This window comes from Lemur catta, chromosome 2 (genome assembly GCF_020740605.2).
Source record: "Lemur catta isolate mLemCat1 chromosome 2, mLemCat1.pri, whole genome shotgun sequence".
NCBI classification, from domain to species: Eukaryota; Metazoa; Chordata; class Mammalia; order Primates; family Lemuridae; genus Lemur; species Lemur catta.
In genome coordinates, this window is record NC_059129.1 from 1,359,299 (window position 1) to 1,377,029 (window position 17,731).

General features: G+C 62.9%; 1 protein-coding gene across 8 annotated transcripts in view; it reads left to right on the forward strand.

Moving 5' to 3' along the window:
- The window catches only part of MAPK8IP3 (mitogen-activated protein kinase 8 interacting protein 3), a 43,638-nt gene that overhangs the window by 13,969 nt on the left and 11,938 nt on the right, over positions 1-17,731 (forward strand). For 4 of the 8 annotated variants that reach the window (XM_045541104.1, XM_045541108.1, XM_045541105.1 and 1 more), the window contains exons 3-10: positions 1,049-1,119; positions 1,411-1,502; positions 5,360-5,383; positions 7,729-7,873; positions 11,427-11,670; positions 12,320-12,422; positions 12,654-12,772; positions 17,667-17,678. In XM_045541104.1, the coding sequence (XP_045397060.1) occupies positions 1,049-1,119; positions 1,411-1,502; positions 5,360-5,383; positions 7,729-7,873; positions 11,427-11,670; positions 12,320-12,422; positions 12,654-12,772; positions 17,667-17,678 (810 nt within the window). The other 4 variants (XM_045541107.1, XM_045541112.1, XM_045541110.1 and 1 more) reach the window with 2 other exon arrangements.

The following is a 17,731-nucleotide window of genomic DNA, read 5'->3' on the forward strand; positions in this document are numbered from 1 at the left end:
GGACGCACAGTCGGGCAGCCCCTGCCAGGGACGGAGCAGGGGCTGGGTCAGGACACACCTGGGATGGGTCGTCTGCTCTCTCTTCTGGCGGCCACATGTGTGTTGTGTGCCGTGTCTATAAGTCATATGTGTTGTGTGCCGTGTCTGTAAGTCATGTGTGTTGTGTGTTGGTCTCTGTCATACGTGTGTTGTTGTATGCCATGTCTGTAAGTCATGCATGTTGTGTGCTGGTGTCTGTAACCACTGAGGCTCCTCACGGGAAGATCAGACCGAGTCTGACACCCACGTTGCTCCTCAGCGTGGGGTCCCCACGCCGCAGCTTGTCACCTGGGAGCGCGGTAGATGCGGACGCTCAGGCAGGCAGCGACAGCGTCCGAGGACTCTGCTAGGCTGGCCACACGCCCGGCCACGGAGCAGGAGGGCATGTAGGCCAAGTGGGACGTTGAACCGTGTGCTTTGTTAAATCAGTTTGGAACAGACTCCGGGAAGCTGCGGAAGACTGGGGGGCTGTGCGCTGAGGGCAGGGCCCGCAGGGGACAGGCCTGTGTCTCGTGGGCAGAGCACGTACAGGGCCACCCATTGAGGGCAGACACGGCTGTCAGCCCAAAGGGACATGGTCGTGACTCGGTCTCCCCAGCCCTCGGCACGTGTAAGGGACCTTGTGGTCGGTTCTGCCATTGCTTCCAATGTTGTGTGGCCGTTTGACACGTCTCAGGGCTACTCACTTTGAAATCTGCCTCTTCCACACGCTTCTCACTCGCGTCTCAGCTGCACATGGGACGCTGCGAGCTTTGCCCACGTGTCAGAAGCCCCGGCTGACCTGAGCACAGCTCGCCCGTGTGAGTTTCCGCGTCCCATTCCTCTCGGTGGCGGAGGTGGGCACTCTCCAGTAGTGTGGCACACACGGTGCCACCCAGGCCCCCGGCCAGAGCCCGCGTCCCAGTGCCCCAGAGGGGTCACCAGGCATTCGGGTCTGTGCCATGTCCCCGCGGTGCGACCCGAGGCCACGACAGCTGTGTGGCTGACGGGCATCCGTTGTGTTTTCCAGTTTCCCGGCTGGAGGAGCGGGAGTCGGAGATGAAGAAGGAATACAACGCCCTGCACCAGCGGCACACGGAGGTGGGTGCTCGGCGGGCCAGCCTTGCGCCCAGAGGCCGGTGTGCAGACGGCACGGGGGTGGGCCGCAGCCCCGCTCCTGTGACTCGCCGCTGACCTCTGGTTGCTTTTTCTAGTGTTTTCTTTTTGGGGCATTTTGCTGCCAGGCGGGAAAGCTGTCGGCCTGTGCCGGTCGGGTCCCCCGACTTGGTCCTTGTTCTGTGAGCTGGTGGCCCGCAGCTATCAGAGCCCGGCGGGCGGGGGCGGGCGGGGCGCTGCGGGCGGCGCGTGCTCACCGAGCTTCGCTTCCCGCAGATGATCCAGACCTACGTGGAGCACATCGAGAGGTCCAAGATGCAGCAGGTCGGGGGCAGCGGCCAGACGGAGGGCAGCCTGCCCGGGAGGAGGTAGGAGGGCCCGTCCCCGCCGGCCCAGGGCAGCCCGGCGGAGCGCGAGCCGGGGCAGGAGTGTGTGCGAAGCGTGTGTGGCCCCAGCTCAGTCCCCCCCAGGGAGACTCTCGCCGTCCATCCTCGTCGCTCGTGGGCTCCACGTGTGTGAACTGGCCAGCGCGCTGACACGCGTTTGTAACCTCAGACCCAGAGCGGGGCTTTCCGCCATCAGAGCGGGGAGCAGTTTGAGTCGGGGAACGAGGCGATGCCCGGCCTGTCGTTCAGCCTCATCCCGGGTGCCTGGGGCGGAGAGTCATGCGGGAAGCCGGGACTCGGGTCTGTGAAGTGGGCTGGAAGCCCCACTGTGGCCCCTGTCTGCGGGTGGCCTCGGGCCCGTCACCCTCCTTCAGACCTCGTTTTCTCTTTTGTAAAATAAAGAAAATAGAGTGGACCAGAACGAGATGCTTTAGGATTTAAGGTTACAATTGCTGGGAAATACGCACCTGTATGTGTACATACTTCCCCTAAGGGCAACGCTTTAGTGTTCGCTGATACATTGTCTGAGGGGACTTCCTAGAACATACTGCGTCGAACAGCCAACTGTGTGTGCAGGGCAGGGCGAGGCCGGCGACTTCCAGGCCTTGCTCAGGCTGAGTTCAGGGCGCGGTGCTGGTGTTGCTCGGGAGGCGGGAGAAGCCCGCGAGGTCGGGTTCCGCCTCCACTCTCTGCCCTCCCAGTCGGGTGACGCTGGGCCACAGGCCCCGGGAGCAGGGCGTCCCAGGGCTCGTCCAGGTGTCAGCAGCCAAGGGCGCTGGGCAAAGGGAACCAGAGGAGGCTGTGTCCTGGGCTGAGGACTGATGTTCCCAGTCTCTGTCCCATCCCCAGCCCACAGACCTGGGCCGCACGGCTGAGTGGTGGCACCTGGTTCCTGCCACCAAGCTTCTCGAAGCCAGGACGGGCGGAGAGAGCCTCCGGTGACGTCACACACGGTCTCCCTCGGGCCTGCCTGACCTGGGGCTGTGTCTGCAGACCAGAGGATTCAGGACGCTCAGCTCGGGGCCACGTCGGTCCCTCTCTGGGGAACTGAGGGCCACACCACGGATTCTGTGCTTCGGTCTCTGAGAGCCGCACGCGCAGGGTGTGAGGAAGCCCGGCAGGGCTGGGGGCCCAGACTCGGTCTCTCTGCCCTTAGGGGCACGCGGCGGTCCCTGGAGCAGGGCGCAGGCTGCTTGCTAGCTGACCCGAAGCACGGTGACAACAGGGCAAGGCGCTTGGCAAACTGTCGAACCCTCCGCGGCCACCTGCCGCCGAGCATGGAGCCGGGTGCTCGGAAGTCAGCAAGGCGATTTCCAAGGGACGAATTGGGCTCTAACCCGGAGTCAGGGTCGTGCTGGTGTTTCTGTGGCCCTGAACGAGCCATCTGAGCTGGGGCAGGTGGCAGCATGGCCAGCGCCTGGGAGCTGCGGCCCCCACCAGCCCGCCCTTCGGGGACGGGCACCCTGTGCCGGGCAGGAGGATTCCCGGGAGGGCGAGTGCCTGGGAGGCCTGACGTCCGAATCCGGACTGTGGGCCGCGGGTGCCCGTCCCGGTCCCCGTGGTCAGGACCCCAGGCCCCACGGACACTTCGTAAATAGACGCCCTCGGAACCTCCGGGCCACCTGGGCTCAGCCAGCCCCTGAAGGTCACTGTGGGCCAGGCCAGGCCTGCAGACCCCGCGGACAGGAGGTGCCGTGGCTGTGGGGGCTCCCTCGTGAGGCGGGGTCCGCAGTGAGCACAGCCCCGTGCCTCGGTTTCTTCCGGACGCCGAGCGTCAGGCGGGCCTGTGGGAAGCCAGCCCCCCTCTCAGAGCAGCCCCACGCCCGCGGCTGGTGCCACCTGCCTCGCCAGGACTCGGCCACGCACAGCCGGTGGGTCCTTCTGCAGATGCCCCTGAAGGCTCTGTGGTCAGAGCCGCCAGGCGCTGTGCAGGGGAGGGGTCTGTGGGCTCTGCTGTCCCAGCTGCTGCCTGGCCTCTGGCACTCCCCTCCTCTGCGCACACGGGGCCTCGGGGCCACCAGCGAGAGGGACGTGGCTGCAGTGGCCACCCGGCGGGGGCTGCCCCGGGAGCCCTCCGTGCACGAGACGGGACCCCCGGCCTGTCCAGCAGAGGAAGGGGCTTTGTCCAGACCGACGCCGACGCCTTGGTTGCTGCAGCCGGACCCTGCCAGCGGGGCTGCGGGCCCGGGGGGAGCAGCTGGGTCACTTTGGTCGCCAGACCCCAGTGGCTCTGTCCACAGACGTCTGCGAGCCAGTCTCCACGGTGTGTCAGAAGGACAGCGGGGCTGGCGGCCACCGTCTTCCTGTCATGGTGGCTGCGCTGTGACTGGACAAGCACCGGCCTCACCGCCTGGCCTGGACCGGCCTCGTAGTCGCCGCCTCGGCTGTGCCGTCCCCGCTGGACGAGGTGGGCGGGCACCCGTGCCTGCTGCCACCTGCCCCAGACGGGCACAGCCACCGCCGCTGCCTCCGAAGGGCGGAGCTGGCCGCAGGGCGGGAGGCGCAGCCCTTTCCTCGTCCCGAGTCGGCTCCGCAGGGCGCGGCGGCGCCGGCTCCTTCGCGGTCTGTGTTGCTGCGTCTGCGTGGCGGGAAGGAGCCTCCCGGCCCCCGGGCCGAGCCAGCGCTTGTCCTGCGCAGCCTCTGGTCCTGGGATGGAGATGTAGGCCCATCCCGTTGGCTTAGCCCGGAGCCCGTCTCCGGGAGGGCCCTGAGGTGTGCTCTGCGCCCAGCGCCGGAGCTCCTGGGCCCAGGCCGCGTTTCCCTTCACCCTGGCGCGGTTTCCGCGTCTGTGTCTCTAGCAGACTGGGCAGCGCAGGGCCCTCGCTCTGCAGAGGCCACGTGGGCAGGAGCCGTGTGTGTCTGCGTGGCCGTGTGTTGTCACCTGCGTGCCGTGTGCACGTGTGTGCTGGGCGCCGAGGGGACATTTGCTCGCCACCCTGCACAGGGACATGTATCATTTGCTGACCTGTTCCACAAGCTCCTTCAAAGGCCTCTTGTTGAAGCCCAGAGCATTTGTGTCATATGTCTGTCCCTTGTAGACATCTGTGTGTAACTTCTGTCCATTTGTGTAGGGGCACAGGCCGGGCCCCAGGTATCTTGCCATTGTCACACACCTCAGCGTGAGTGTGCACGCGTGTCCCCAACCGTGCTCTTTCATGGCTGTCTTCTGCATGAGTGTGCACACGTGTCCCCGACCGTGTTCACTGATGGCTGTCTCCAGCGTGAGTGTGCATGCGTGTCCCCGACCGTGTTCTCTGATGGCTGTCTTCAGTGTGAGTGTGCACACGTGTCCCCGACCGTGTTCACTGATGGCTGTCTCCAGCGTGAGTGTGTACGTGTGTCCCCTGCCGTGTTCTCTGATGGCTGTCTCCAGCGTGAGTGTGCACGCGTGTCCCCGACCATGTTCTCTGATGGCTGTCTCCAGCGTGAGTGTGTACGTGTCCCCTGCCGTGTTCTCTGATGGCTGTCTCTAGCGTGAGTGTGCACACGTGTCCCCGACCGTGTTCTCTGATGGCTGTCTCCAGCGTGAGTGTGTACGTGTGTCCCCTGCCGTGTTCTCTGATGGCTGTCTCCAGCGTGAGTGTGTACGTGTGTCCCCTGCCGTGTTCTCTGATGGCTGTCTCCAGCGTGAGTGTGCACGCGTGTCCCCAACTGTGCTCTTTCATGGCTGTCTCCAGCGTGAGTGTGCACACGTGTCCCCGACCATGTTCTCTGATGGCTGTCTTCTGCGTGAGTGTGCACGCGTGTCCCCTGCCGTGTTCTCTAATGGCTGTCTTCTTGTCTCGCCCCTGTGCTGTCGCTGCCATGTGCTGGCCGTTGTGTCTGTCGCTGCCCCGCAGTCCGCGCCAGTCGTGGAGGAAAAGGTAAAGCCACACGGTGCCTGGGTGTCGGAGGGCAGCGCCGTGGGCGTGGGCTGCCCAGGGGGGAGGGGGCTGGCGGGTTGCTTGTTGAGGAGCGCACGGTGGTTCCTGAATCCACGGCGGGGTGTTCTGTGCCGCGGATGCTGTAGCTCAGAAGCGTGTGCCGGTGGCATTTACGAGCGTGACACCAAGGCGGTGGCAGCCTGGCAGCGGGTCGTGGCTCAGCACAGAGGGGGGAGCAGCACAGGCCCCCCCTGCTCTGTCCAGGCCCAGCTGGGTCCCGCTCACTCAGCACGGGCCTGTCCCCGTCACAGACGGGAAATCGTGGTGCGGCCAGGCGTGTGGGACAGGGCCGGGGCCTCCACCCCTCATCGGCCACAGCTGGACACATGCCCAGTGCACGGCCACTTACGAGCTCTGCACCCACAGCGGGTGGCGGGACTTGACCCACTCAGGCAACATGGTGATGACCCTCGTGGGTGGCATGACCCCCCAGGGCAAGGGTCTCTGAAGGGGGGCGCTCATGTCCCCCGAGAAAGCAGCGAGGATGAACAGAGAGGACAGGCTTCCCGAGCTCAGATGGCCCAGGCCGTGCCTGGGGGCTCCCGGGGCTCGGGACCGGCCCTCGCGGGACTCTGTGGGGAGGCGCGAAGGGAAGACACAGCTTCTGGCTACAAGGAGGTTTCCGGCGGAGGTAGCAGCCTGGCCGAGCGCGGTGGCGTGTCCAGTGCGGGGCTGTGGAAGTGGGGGTCCGTGCGTGCACCCCCTCACCCCCACTGTGCTCCCTGCTGTGCCGCCAAAGCATCTGGTGACAGCCAAGACTGCACCAGCCTGGGCCTAGGGACCCAGTATGTGCCCTCACCAGGGTCACGAGTGCGAATGCTGACAGGGCAGACCTGGGCCAGGAGAGGCGCTGCCACAGCTGGGGGCCCCCGAGCAGACGGGGCGGCCGAGGCCCCCACGGGGCTGCACTCACCGTGCCTGGCACTGGCAGCCTTGGTCAGAGGGCGGCTGGAGCGAGGGCTGAGCCGTGGGCCAGCTGAGCGTTGACCGACGGGCAGACGTGCAGCTTCCCGACCCCGACGTCCCGCCTCAGGATCCGAGTTTATGCAGCTCTTTAAGGTGGCAGCTGAGCCGTGTCTAAGGGTAGCCATCTCCTGCGCACGGGGGGTCACCCACAGGAAACCACGTGGGGTGGCCTCGCCCACGCAGCCCCACAGCCCCCACGGAGCACACTGCGCCTCCGGCTCTGTCCCTGCCAGGTCCCAGCGGACCAGGGACCCTCACCCTGCAGGTGACAGCATCGTCCTGAGCAGGACAGACCAGCCGGCCAGTCCCCAGAACTGCATGTGCCCCCAGAATCACACTGCTAAGGCCACCCGCACGGCCATGTGGTGGCCACGGCACCCCCTCCCCCCTCTTCGTCATCCTTATCCCTGACGACCCCTCCCGCAGGGCCTGGGGCTGGCGCTGCAGCTCGGCCATGGCAGGCGCCCACTTGCTCTCGGCTAAGCAGCTCCAAGCAGTGGGTTCCGGCGACATCTGCCCCCCCAGCCCAGGGAGGTCGGGGGTGGGGCTGGCCTGGCCTCTGTTGCCTGGGCCCACCCGATGTGAAGCCTCCAACAGAGGAGGACGTGGAGCGAGAACTCGGGGCTCTGTCTCCCGTGCTCGCAGCCTTCCCCACGGGCCGAGCTCTTCCACCCCGTCTCCAGACACTCCCCTTCCCCGCTGGGCTGCCAGCGGGTCTGGCCTCCGTGTCAGCCCCCGACAGCGGGAAGGGGGACAAGTGCCCTCGGCTCCAGCAGACGTGGGGACGCTCTTTATTCTGGACCCGTCTTGTTCAAACATTTTGCGATGAAAAGGCCTCGTGGAGAAAACAGGAAAGGACTGGGGGGAGGCAGGGGACGAGGGACAGAGCCCTGGGGAAGGGTCGAGTCCCCTGCTGGCCCAGGAGTCAGAGTGCGGATGACGGGACCTCCCGGGGCAGGGCTGGGTGCTGCGTGAGAAAGGCCAGCCACTCAGAGCCCCCGGTCAGCGTGGCCGGGACCTGTGGCTGCTGGCTGGCCTGCTGCGGTCTCTGCAACGCGCAGGCACCTGTTTAGGACTGAACGGAATGGAAATAGTGAGTCGAGCGTGGCGGGAGGGTGACAATAGCGAGTCGAGCGTGGCGGGAGGGTGACAATAGCGAGTCGAGCGTGGCGGGAGGGTGACAACAGCGAGTCGAGCGTGGCGGGAGGGTGACGCCGAGTGGGAGCGTAACTGAGGAGGCGCGAGCGTGTGGACGTCTGCGTCCGGGGAGGGCTCCACGCTTTCATGGCCTGTCTAACAGCCCCTCTCCCCTCTTGCAGCAGGAAGGAGCGCCCCACCTCCCTGAACGTCTTCCCCCTGGCGGACGGCATGGTACGTGCACAGATGGGGGGCAAGCTCGTGCCTGCGGGGGACCACTGGCACCTGAGCGACCTCGGCCAGCTGCAGTCCAGCTCCAACTACCAGGTTTTGTAGCCGTGCTGTGGAGTGAGGGTCTCCTCCCGTCGCTGGCCCGCGTCCCCCCAGGCAGAAGCCCCTTTGCAGATGCCCCTCCGCAGCTCTCCCTGGGCAGAAACAGAGACCAAACGGGGGGTCTGGAGGCTGCGGCTACGGGGCAGGCCCGGCTTTGGCACCTCCTGGCCAGGCAGACCTCTCTGCTACTCGGATACCCCACTCTGCAGCCAGGGCCGCTCTGTCAGGGCTGAGCTTAGTGACCGTCTGCCAAGCCACACCCCAAATCCCAGCCGCACCTCAGAGTGGCTCCCGGCCAAAATGCAGTCACAAATCCTGAGGACAAGTGTCTAGAGGCAGGTTTGCACTTCAGCTGGGAGACAGTAGCACCTCCGCCCTGCCTGTCCCTGGTGACATCTCGGTCTCAGTGTGTGAAGGCAGATGCCCCCCAGGGAGCACACCCAGAATGTGGGGTCCCCAGGACACTTGCCGCTGGTTTTGGCCTGTGAGCTGAGACTGGCCGAGGCGGGCGGTCCTGGGCGTGTTGCCAGGTAAGGATGGCTGCTGGCTGCGGTGCAGTCCCACGGAGCCCGGTGAGGATGGTCGCAGAGGCAAAGCTCCGGGGCCTCTGGGCTTGGTTGGGCTGGTGGGTGTGGGATCCGGGGCTTGGGGCTTCTCTGGAAGCTTCCTTCCTGCTGTAGCTCGTTGCCAACTGTCCTTGCTCTGAGTGTGCGGCCTGCCTGCAGCAGCTCCGTCAGAAAGGGCCCCGCGTCTGCGCTCACTCGGGGAGTCAGCTATCTCGGCCACCCTGGGACGCTCGCTCGCTCACCCCTAGTTCTGGGCGGTCCTGCCGTGGGCACCGGGAGGAGGCAGGAGGCCCGTGCGGCTGTCTGGGGCTGGCCCTGCTAGTCACTCGGCTCAGACGCGGGGCCGCGGCTGGGACCTGCCCCGTGAGCTCTGGAAGAAACACACGAGCCTCCGGGCCCTCCCCGCGCCCACGGCCACACGCTGTCCTTCCCGCCGTCTGTTCTTTCCCTCCTGCCCTGTCTGGGACAGTGTCTCTCTTCGTATACTGTACTGTTGCGTATTTCAGTTCACAGCTGTATTTTGTTTGATTTTTGTTTTTTTAAAATAATTACATTTAAGTTCTTTTTATTTTATGCTCTAGATTTTAAGGTTTTTCTAATTTCTTAATTTTTTTTGTTTTTTGTTTTGTTTTGTTTTTTGTTTCTATGTACTGTATTTTCAGTGTTTTAACCAAACAGTTGTGGCTACTCATGGTGAGGAATGACCGCTAAGAGTGTGGGTTCTTTGCATTTGGAGGTCACTGCTACCGTTGATGTTTGGGAGGTTGAGAGGTTTGCCTTTAGGTAAGTTGTGGCCAGGGGGAGTGTCCCATGGGTAAGTGGTGGCCCCGCAGGGTGACAGAGAGCTGGGGGGGTGTCGGTCAGACCACAGACCTGTCCTCGTCTTCACGAGGCTGTGAACAGGCGGGGACAGTCCGACAGCGTGTGTCTAGACCACACGCCTGGTCCATGCCTGGCCTGCACGCAGCTCCCTGTCTCCCTCTGCTGGGTGGCGGCAGAGGGTCTCTCCCGCTGGGACACCCGGTGCCTCTGACACGTGGGGCAGGCGAGGTTCTTCGAGAACTTCTTCACAAAGACGTTGAGTGTGAGTGGCAGTCACGTCTGTTTTGAGGGGTGTTAAGAAGAGGATAGCGTTTTTCTCTTCTCCAGTTAGCCTAAGCTGTAGAGCCGGAATCCAAGTCTAAGACGTTTACGCAAAGCCGCTTGCAGGGAAGGCAGATAAGCGCGGTGTGAGGGCTGTCACCCAGGGTAGGTGACATTCGGGGCTGGGGCGTGCTTGGTGGGCAAACCGGGCGCCACAGGGTGTTGAGCGGTGTCTCTGGCCTCCACCCCTAGCTGCCAGCAGCACCCCCTTCTCCAGCTGTGACAACCAGAAATGTCTGGACTTTGCCGAGCGTCCCCTGGGTACAGAAGCGCCCCCGGTTGAGAACTGCTGCAGTCGAGGCAGATGTGTCGTTCTGAGATTGCTTGCAGAGACACGTAGGAGCCTGGTAGATGGGGCTGGGAGTCTGTCCTTTGAACAAGTAGCCGTGTCCAGCCTGGTGGTGACCCGAAGGGTCAGCCAACCGCAGATCTCAGGGCTGGCTGTGGCTTCCGGGGGCCCCGCCTGCGTGTAAGCTGGTCCAGTGTTCACCCCGCTGGAGAGAGGGCTGGACGCCCCTCTCTTGTCAGCTGCTCCGGGACAGCATCCTGGGCATCAGGAAGTCCCCCCATGCGCCCTCTGGGGAGACCCCAGACCTCCCGCAGCGCCTGTGCGGGGTCCCCAGGGCTGGGCAGGTGCTGCCCAGGAGGGCCAGGGCACCTGCCCAGGGCCGTGCAGGGTCGCCAGGGTTGGGTAGCAGGAGTTATTGAGTGGGCGGCTGTGTTTCTTGAGATTGTCCAGCACTGTCATCAGGAAAGACCGTAGGGAAAGGATGTGTTTGATCATGTCTTACGTTATCCAAATGGGACTCGTCCCCCCGTGAGCTCTGCACAGTGGCCAGTGAGGTTTATCTGAGGCGTGATTATTGCTAGCAGAACTTTTCCCGATACCCTGCCATGACAATTCGCAACATCATCAGCACTGGCAATTTTTGATAGTCTCTATGAAGACAGAATAAAAAAAATTTTTTTTGAAGTGTTCCTGGCCAGGCGAGGTGGTGGCACCTGTAGTCCCAGCTACTCGGGAGGCTGAGGCAGGAGGATTGAGCCCAGGAGTTTGGGGCTGCTGTGAGCTAGGCTGATACCACTGCACTCCACCCAGGGCACAGAGCAAGACTGTGTCTCAAAAAAAAAAAAAAAATTGTTCCTGGTTATTATTATTCTGGTAAACAGGTGATTGCAGTTGTTAATAATCTGGGCTTCCCACCCGCCCCGGAATACTTGGTGCCAGTCCCTTCTGTGAAACTGGCATTTCAGGAATTTCCGTTTATCGCACTGGCCTTGGCACTCGGGGCTGAACGCTGGTCCAGGTGATCTGGGGGGGTGCATGGTCCCTCCCCGGCCCCCGACTTGCACCAGGCCTGAGCAGGGGTCCCTGGGCAGCGGCAACAGGGCGGGTGGGACCTGTGACACACAGTGACAACGCGATCAGACAGGGCGTCAGCCTGGCTGGCCTCTTTCCCGGGTCTCCGTGTAGAGCTCTCCGCCCTGCCCTGGGCTGCGGCTTGTTTGTGGTCCTCCGCGCAGCCTCGTGCCCCTCCCGCGAGGCCTCAGTGGACCGTGCTGTCGGGGGGCACAGGCCAGAAGCCCATTCCAAACCCGCCACATCAGGCGGCCCTGCTTCTGGGGAGCCGGAGGCGGCAGCTGGAGGCAGCGGCCGTGAGCGAGAACTGCTCAGGAGTGACGGGCGTGGCAAGAACCAGGGCGCCCAGAGCGGGCGGGTGCCGTCGGCTGCGGCACAGCGGCTGGCGGTGGAGTGCCCGGGCCTCGGGTGGCCTCGCGGGAGCTGCGGGCGCGGCGACCCCGTGACTTGTTCTCCCCGCCCCTGTGTTTGGCCCTAGTGTCCGCAAGATGAGATGTCCGAGTCGGGCCAGTCCTCAGCGGCCGCCACGCCCAGCACCACGGGCACCAAGTCCAACACGCCCACGTCCTCCGTGCCCTCAGCCGCGGTGACGCCCCTCAACGAGAGCGTGCAGCCCCTGGGCGGGTACGGGGGCGGCAGCAAGAACACGCGCGCCCGGGAGAAGCGCAACAGCCGCAACATGGAGGTGCAGGTCACCCAGGAGATGCGCAACGTCAGCATCGGTGCGCAGCCTGACGCTTGGCCCAGCCGGGGGACTGTCCTGGCCTGTACGGGCTGTAGCTTGGGCGGACGCGGCCGTGTGCTTGGGCCACCGTCACACAGACCACAGGCCGGGGGACGGAGGCGGCAGAAACGCAATTCCTTGCTGTCTGGGGCTGAGGTCCAAGGTCGGGTGTCGCAGGCTGGTGCCCTGAGGCCTCACTCCTCGGCTAGTGTCCTCACAGGTCGTCCTCCGGGTCTGTGTCCTCATCGCTCCCTGTGAGGACACTGTCAGACCGGATCAGGGCCACCCTGGTGACCTCATTCTACCTTAGCCACTTCCTTAAAGGCCGGTCTCCAAACACAGTCACACGGGGGTGTATCTATCGCTAGGGATTTGGGGGACACGGCCCAGCGTGGCACTGTAGACCCCCCTCACCCAGCAGCACACAGTCTAGTAAGAGAAAGAGAAAAGCGACATTCGGCCCCTTCAGATTCCAGCACGAAAAGGAGCCATTCCCGGATCTCGGGGGGGGGGGCAAGTGGCTGGGCACCCCCTGCAGGGAGACCCCTTCTCTAGGGACCCCTGCCTAGCGGGTGGTCTGGCCTGAGGGTCCTGCGAGCAGGCCGGGGATCGCCGGCCCCCTGACCCTGGCCCGTGTGCTCCCGCAGGCATGGGCAGCAGCGACGAGTGGTCTGATGTCCAGGACATCATCGACTCCACCCCAGAGCTGGACATGTGTCCAGAGACCCGCCTGGACCGCACAGGAAGCAGGTACTCGGCCCACGCCCGGGGCCCGGGGGCTCAGAGCTCGCCCGAGTCGGGGGCCTTGGCGAAGCCCCCACAGCCCCTCCTGTGGGAGCATCAGGGCTGCCTCCCCCGTCCCGTCCGCGCCCGCGCCCGCAGCAGTGTCGGCGTGGAGTGGCTGCGCCGGGAGGCGTCGGAGGGTCTGGATACGCAGCCGCGAAGGTGCTGACTCTGTCCCCGACCTGTGTGTCCCGGCAGCCCGACTCAGGGGATCGTGAACAAAGCTTTTGGCATCAACACCGACTCGCTCTACCACGAGCTGTCCACGGCAGGCTCTGAGGTCATCGGGGACGTGGATGAAGGGGCCGACCTCCTAGGTAAGCCAGGCCGTCCCCGCAGCGACCGCAGGGCAGGGCTTTCTGTGCTGGGTTCGTTGTAGCATCAGCCGTGGGCTGGGAGCTTGGCTGTCACGATGTCAGTGACCCGTGCTCTGCGCACAGTCATCCCTGGGTGTCCGCAGGGAAGTGGCTCCGGGATGCCACCCCACCCCCTCCCAGGGACACCAGAATCCCAGGACGCTCAGGGCCGCGACGTGGAATGTTGCAGTGTTTGCATGTGACCTCACACATCCTTCCGCTGCTTCCGTCATCTCTGAACCTCTTGTAACGCCTGACTGAACGTGAACACTGTGCGGACAGTCACGGTGCGGTTTGGGGGCAGAATGACAGGGACAGTCCACACAGGTCAGCAAAGACACAGCCATCGCAGGCCTGCCCGCGCCTCTGCCATCCGGGACTCGGTGTCTCCCCGGTGGCCAGGCCAGCCGCAGACACCGCAGGTCCTGGCACCGCTGAGGAAGGGCTCACAGGCCCTCGCAGCCTGGTGTGTCCTTGCTCTCGGGCTCCGGGTCCTGCCTCTCGTGTTGTCACCGGGCGATGACCCTGTCTGGGGCAGGGTGCTCAGCAGCCGGCTGCCTCAGAGCTCAGCCGGAAGCTCGTCTCAGCCAGGCCCGGACGAGGCGGAGCTGACAGCGGTCGTAGGTGACCTTGATGGAGACAGCTGTGTGTAGTTTCTAAATTGTGGTAAAATATAAATAACATGAAAGTTTACCCTCTCAAACCATTTTTAAGTATTCAGTTCAGTAGTGTTAGGCACATTCATACTCAATGGTGAGAGCCGGGAAGTTCTCCCTCTAAGAGCAGGAAGAAGGCAGGATGCCCACTTTGGCTGCATATATATATACATATATACATTTTTTTTTTTTTTTTTTTTTGAGAGACAGGGTCTCCCTCTGTCACCCAGGCTGGAGTGCAGTGGTGCGATCACAGCTCACTGCAACCTTGAACTCCCGGGCTCAAGCGATCCTCCCACCTCAGCCTCCCAAGTGCTGGGATTACAGGTGTGAGCCACTGTGACCAGCCAACGATATATATTTTTAATGAAATTGTTCTCACGTGTTGCAAAGACATGAAAAATACAGGCTTGGTGCCGTGTCTCACGCCTGTGACCTTCCCCCCTCCCTGTCAGGGAGCCCAGGCAGCCCTGCTGCAGAGGTCACTTCCGTACGGAGTCTCTGTCGGTGGTGCCGGGAGGCACGGCAGAGGATGGGACGCTGTCATTCAAAGCTTTGCCCGGAGGCCACTCTGAGCTGGCGAGGACAGAGGGGTCACTGCCTCGGGTGGACAGGGCAGGGACCCTGGGGGCTCTGTCTGATGAAGCCCGGGGGGGTGGCTCGTGGACCAGGGGGAGCTGGTGTGGTCTTTGCCCAAGAAATCACGAGGCACGTTTGCCCGCGTCTGTTCCCAGATGTTCCTCGCACCGTGCAAGGACTGGGCGCCACGGAGCCGCTGTGCAGCCCGTCCTCGGCCGCCCCGCTCGCGGGACGGTGGCCATCGCGGCTCCCCCAGGCTCAGGCTGGCTTGAGACCTCGCTCTGGGGCGGCTGCCACGCGGCCCTGGGGAGTCCAGGGGGGGCCGTCGCCATTGCCGTCTGCGGATGGGACGTGGAAAGGTGGAGCCTGCTCTCGGGACGGGGCAGGGAGACGAGCTGGGACCTGCGTCCCCAGCCTCTGGCGCATCCGGGCGAGGGCTGGTGACGGGAGCCTGGTGCCCATGCCATCGCTGCCGTCACCGGTGCCTGTCCTGGGCCGCAGCCCTGACTTCCCGGGCGCGGCTTCCGCGCAGGTGAGGGCCGGGGCCATGCAGGTCTCTGGCTGCAGCTTCGTGGCTGTTCTGCGCAGCGGGGACATCCTGCCATTCCAGAAACACGGGTGCTCCCGCGGTGCCGTGGGTGCTGCTGAGCGTGGTTACGGGGCGGAGCCGCTGTCCCCGGGGCCGAGCGCCTGGGCTGGTGGCTCCGCAACACACGGGGTGGGGGGGCAGGGTGTGTGTTGGATCCCACTGAACCTGCAACAGCCCAGCTTTAAGACACACCATTGTTTTAGAATGTCCAAGAAAGAAAATAAATTGCTGCAAATTGAACTACGACAGGCCAGTGATTAAGACCCACTGAAATTTCAGAAATGTCAACATGAGGAAAAAGTGCATCTCAGAATGGACATAACTGGGGAGTGAGGGAGTTACTACTTCTGACCACTTGGCAGGTGGCAGGTGCTGAGCGGCTGGCTCACCCGCACCGTCCGTGGGACTTCACAGAAAGCACACGCTGGGAGGCTGTTCCCATTTTATAAACGGGGAGACCGAAGCTCAGAGAAGTTGAGCTTATTTCCCCGCGTTGCTTAGTCGGAATCTGAAATCGCAACCCAGACGGATCGGCCTCACTCCACGTTCTGCACCCCGGTCAGGCTGGGGTCCCGCGGGACACGTTCCACCCCCGCAGCCAGACCTGGAAAATGTCTAGAAATAACGTGGTACAGAGAATTGGAGCACATCACCGGAGGGCATGGAAGAAGCCGTCAGTGCGCCGAGAACCGTGACGCATGCCGGGACCCAGAGCCTGAGCCCGTGAGCTCTCGGCCAGCGTCACAGCCCAGGCCTCTGTTCCCACATGGATTCATTCAGTGCCAGCAGCATGGCCACGGGCTTGTTGGGGGGTTTCTGGAACTTTATGAATGGGGATGCTTTATTATTATTATTATTATTATTTGAGACAGGGTCTCACTCCATTGTCCTGAGTAGAACACAGTAGCGTCAGCCTAGCTCACAGCGGCCTCAAACTCCTAGGCTCAAGCCATCCTCCTGCCTCAGCCTCCCGAGTAGCTGAGACTATAGGTGCCACCACGCCCGGCTAATTTTTCTACTTTTAGGAGAGACGGGGTCTCGCTCTTGCTCAGGCTGGTCTCGAACTCCTGACCTCGAGCAATGCTCCCACCTTGGCCTCCCAGAGTGCTGGGATTACAGGGGTGAGCCACCGTGTCCAGCCTACAATAAAAAATTTTAAAATGTAAATAGTCTAAAAACACTTTGCGCCCGGCCTATGAATGAACTCTGAAGTTTATCCGGAGGAATAAACGTGTGGGAATAGCCCAGGAAACTGGAGGCGGCACAAGCTCACGGCACAGCCGTCGCGGGTCTACAGCCGTGAGCTGTGGCAGTGGAGGAGCATGAGGACAACCAGGGACTGAGCCCACAGGAAGAGCTGAGGACAGGCCTGGAGCCCAAGGGGCATCCACATGACAGGTGTGACATTTCGAGCCGTGGGCAATGGGTGGATTATTCAGTAAATCCACTGGATTAGTTGAGAAGCTCCTGGAATAAAATGAAGTCTGATCCAACCTCACACCACAAACAAAACAAACTTCCCGGTGGATTAAAGATCTAAACATAAACACACAAGGATAATTGAACTGGAAAAGAATATTGGAAAATATTTTCACAGTCTCGGCCTCTCTGCATGACCAAAGCTGTAAGGAAAATACTGACGACTGTGACTGAGGATGGTGACGTCATTAAAATGAAAATAAACCAAGTATTTAGTATAGTAGGAAACGGCAGCGGATGAACTGGGAACTTCACAGAAGATGCCAACAGACCGGGAAGGGTGCTGGACTCCAGGAATGATAAACAAATGAAAATGAAGAGGAAAATGCAGAAAACTCTTTTTCCCTGAAGGATTGGCAAACATGGGGACAGCTGGGGCTGTCCTGCGCCGCAGGGCTGGGGGGCTTGGAGCAGGCGTTGGGGGTTGGAGGCTGGGAGGCCCACGGGTCCTCCCCTGGGGACAGTGCTGCAGCGTCCTGTGGTCACAACTAAATGCCCTGAGTGTCTACGGGGGCGGATGGCGTTGCGAGGGACGAGACAGTCCTGCGTGGAGGCCACAGAGCATTGAAGGTGGCTGTGAATCCCTGTCGCGAGAGTCCCGTGGCACACGGTCAGGTGGGACAAAGGAGGTCGCCCAAGAGGGTGGATGACACGGCCCGCTTTGCTGTGGCAGCGGTGGTTACCTGGAAAGCATCTGAGCAGGGAAGGTGGCTGTGAGCAGTGGCCACCAGCGGCACAGCTGCTCCCAGCGGGGACACCTCTTCCCTGGCTTCCTGCAGCTGTCACCACGTTGTCACTTAAGTCAAGTGACTTTAATACCCCTTTCCTCCGCATGTGAAATGAGCCACGGAGAACAGAACCGTGTCTTCAAGCCTGTTGGGGACAGAAGCGCTCCTCCACCACAGCCGCGTCCCCGCCAGCCTCCCGTGTCATGGGGAGGCCCCGCCCGGTGGGGACGGCACGTGCCGCCCACAGCCCCCGCCACCCTCTCTGCTTTTGACTCATCTGGGCACAGCTGGCTCCTTGCTCCCTTTCTCTCCTCTGGTCACCCTTCCCCCGCGGCCGTGCCCTTCCCCGGGAGCCGGGAGTCCAGCTCCGGGCCGGATGGCGCCTCCCCCGGCGCTCACTTGCTCGGCCCCCAGAGGCTTCCAGGAGGCCAGACGCCCTCGGCACCTGCTGTACCCGCACACCAAGCACCCTCCTCGGCACAGGCCTCGGCAGCCGGGTCTGCGGGGGGCCGGCCCTCCTGCCAGGTGGGAGTGGGGACTGAAGGGGCAGCTGTGGGGGTCGCGGTGCCGGCCCCGGGTGCTGAGGGACATGCTACTCGGCTTCCCTCTTGCACTGGGTCTCTGCCTGCCGTGGGCCAAGTCACCGCAGCCCTGCTGGAATCTGTCCTCCTTCTTTCTCGACCCCCGGCACTGGACTGGCCGGGTTGTTGATGCTTCTCCTCCAATGAGAATGTTTTTATTTTGTTGGTTCCGGTCACCAACTGACCTTTGTCACTTTCTTCCCTGCCCACCTCCGGTGCCTCGCTGGACGCTGGACACGCCAGGGGAGTTCTCAGGTGCGTAGCTCTATCTGCAGCCGGGTGGAACGGGTGGGGCCCGCAGGGACACG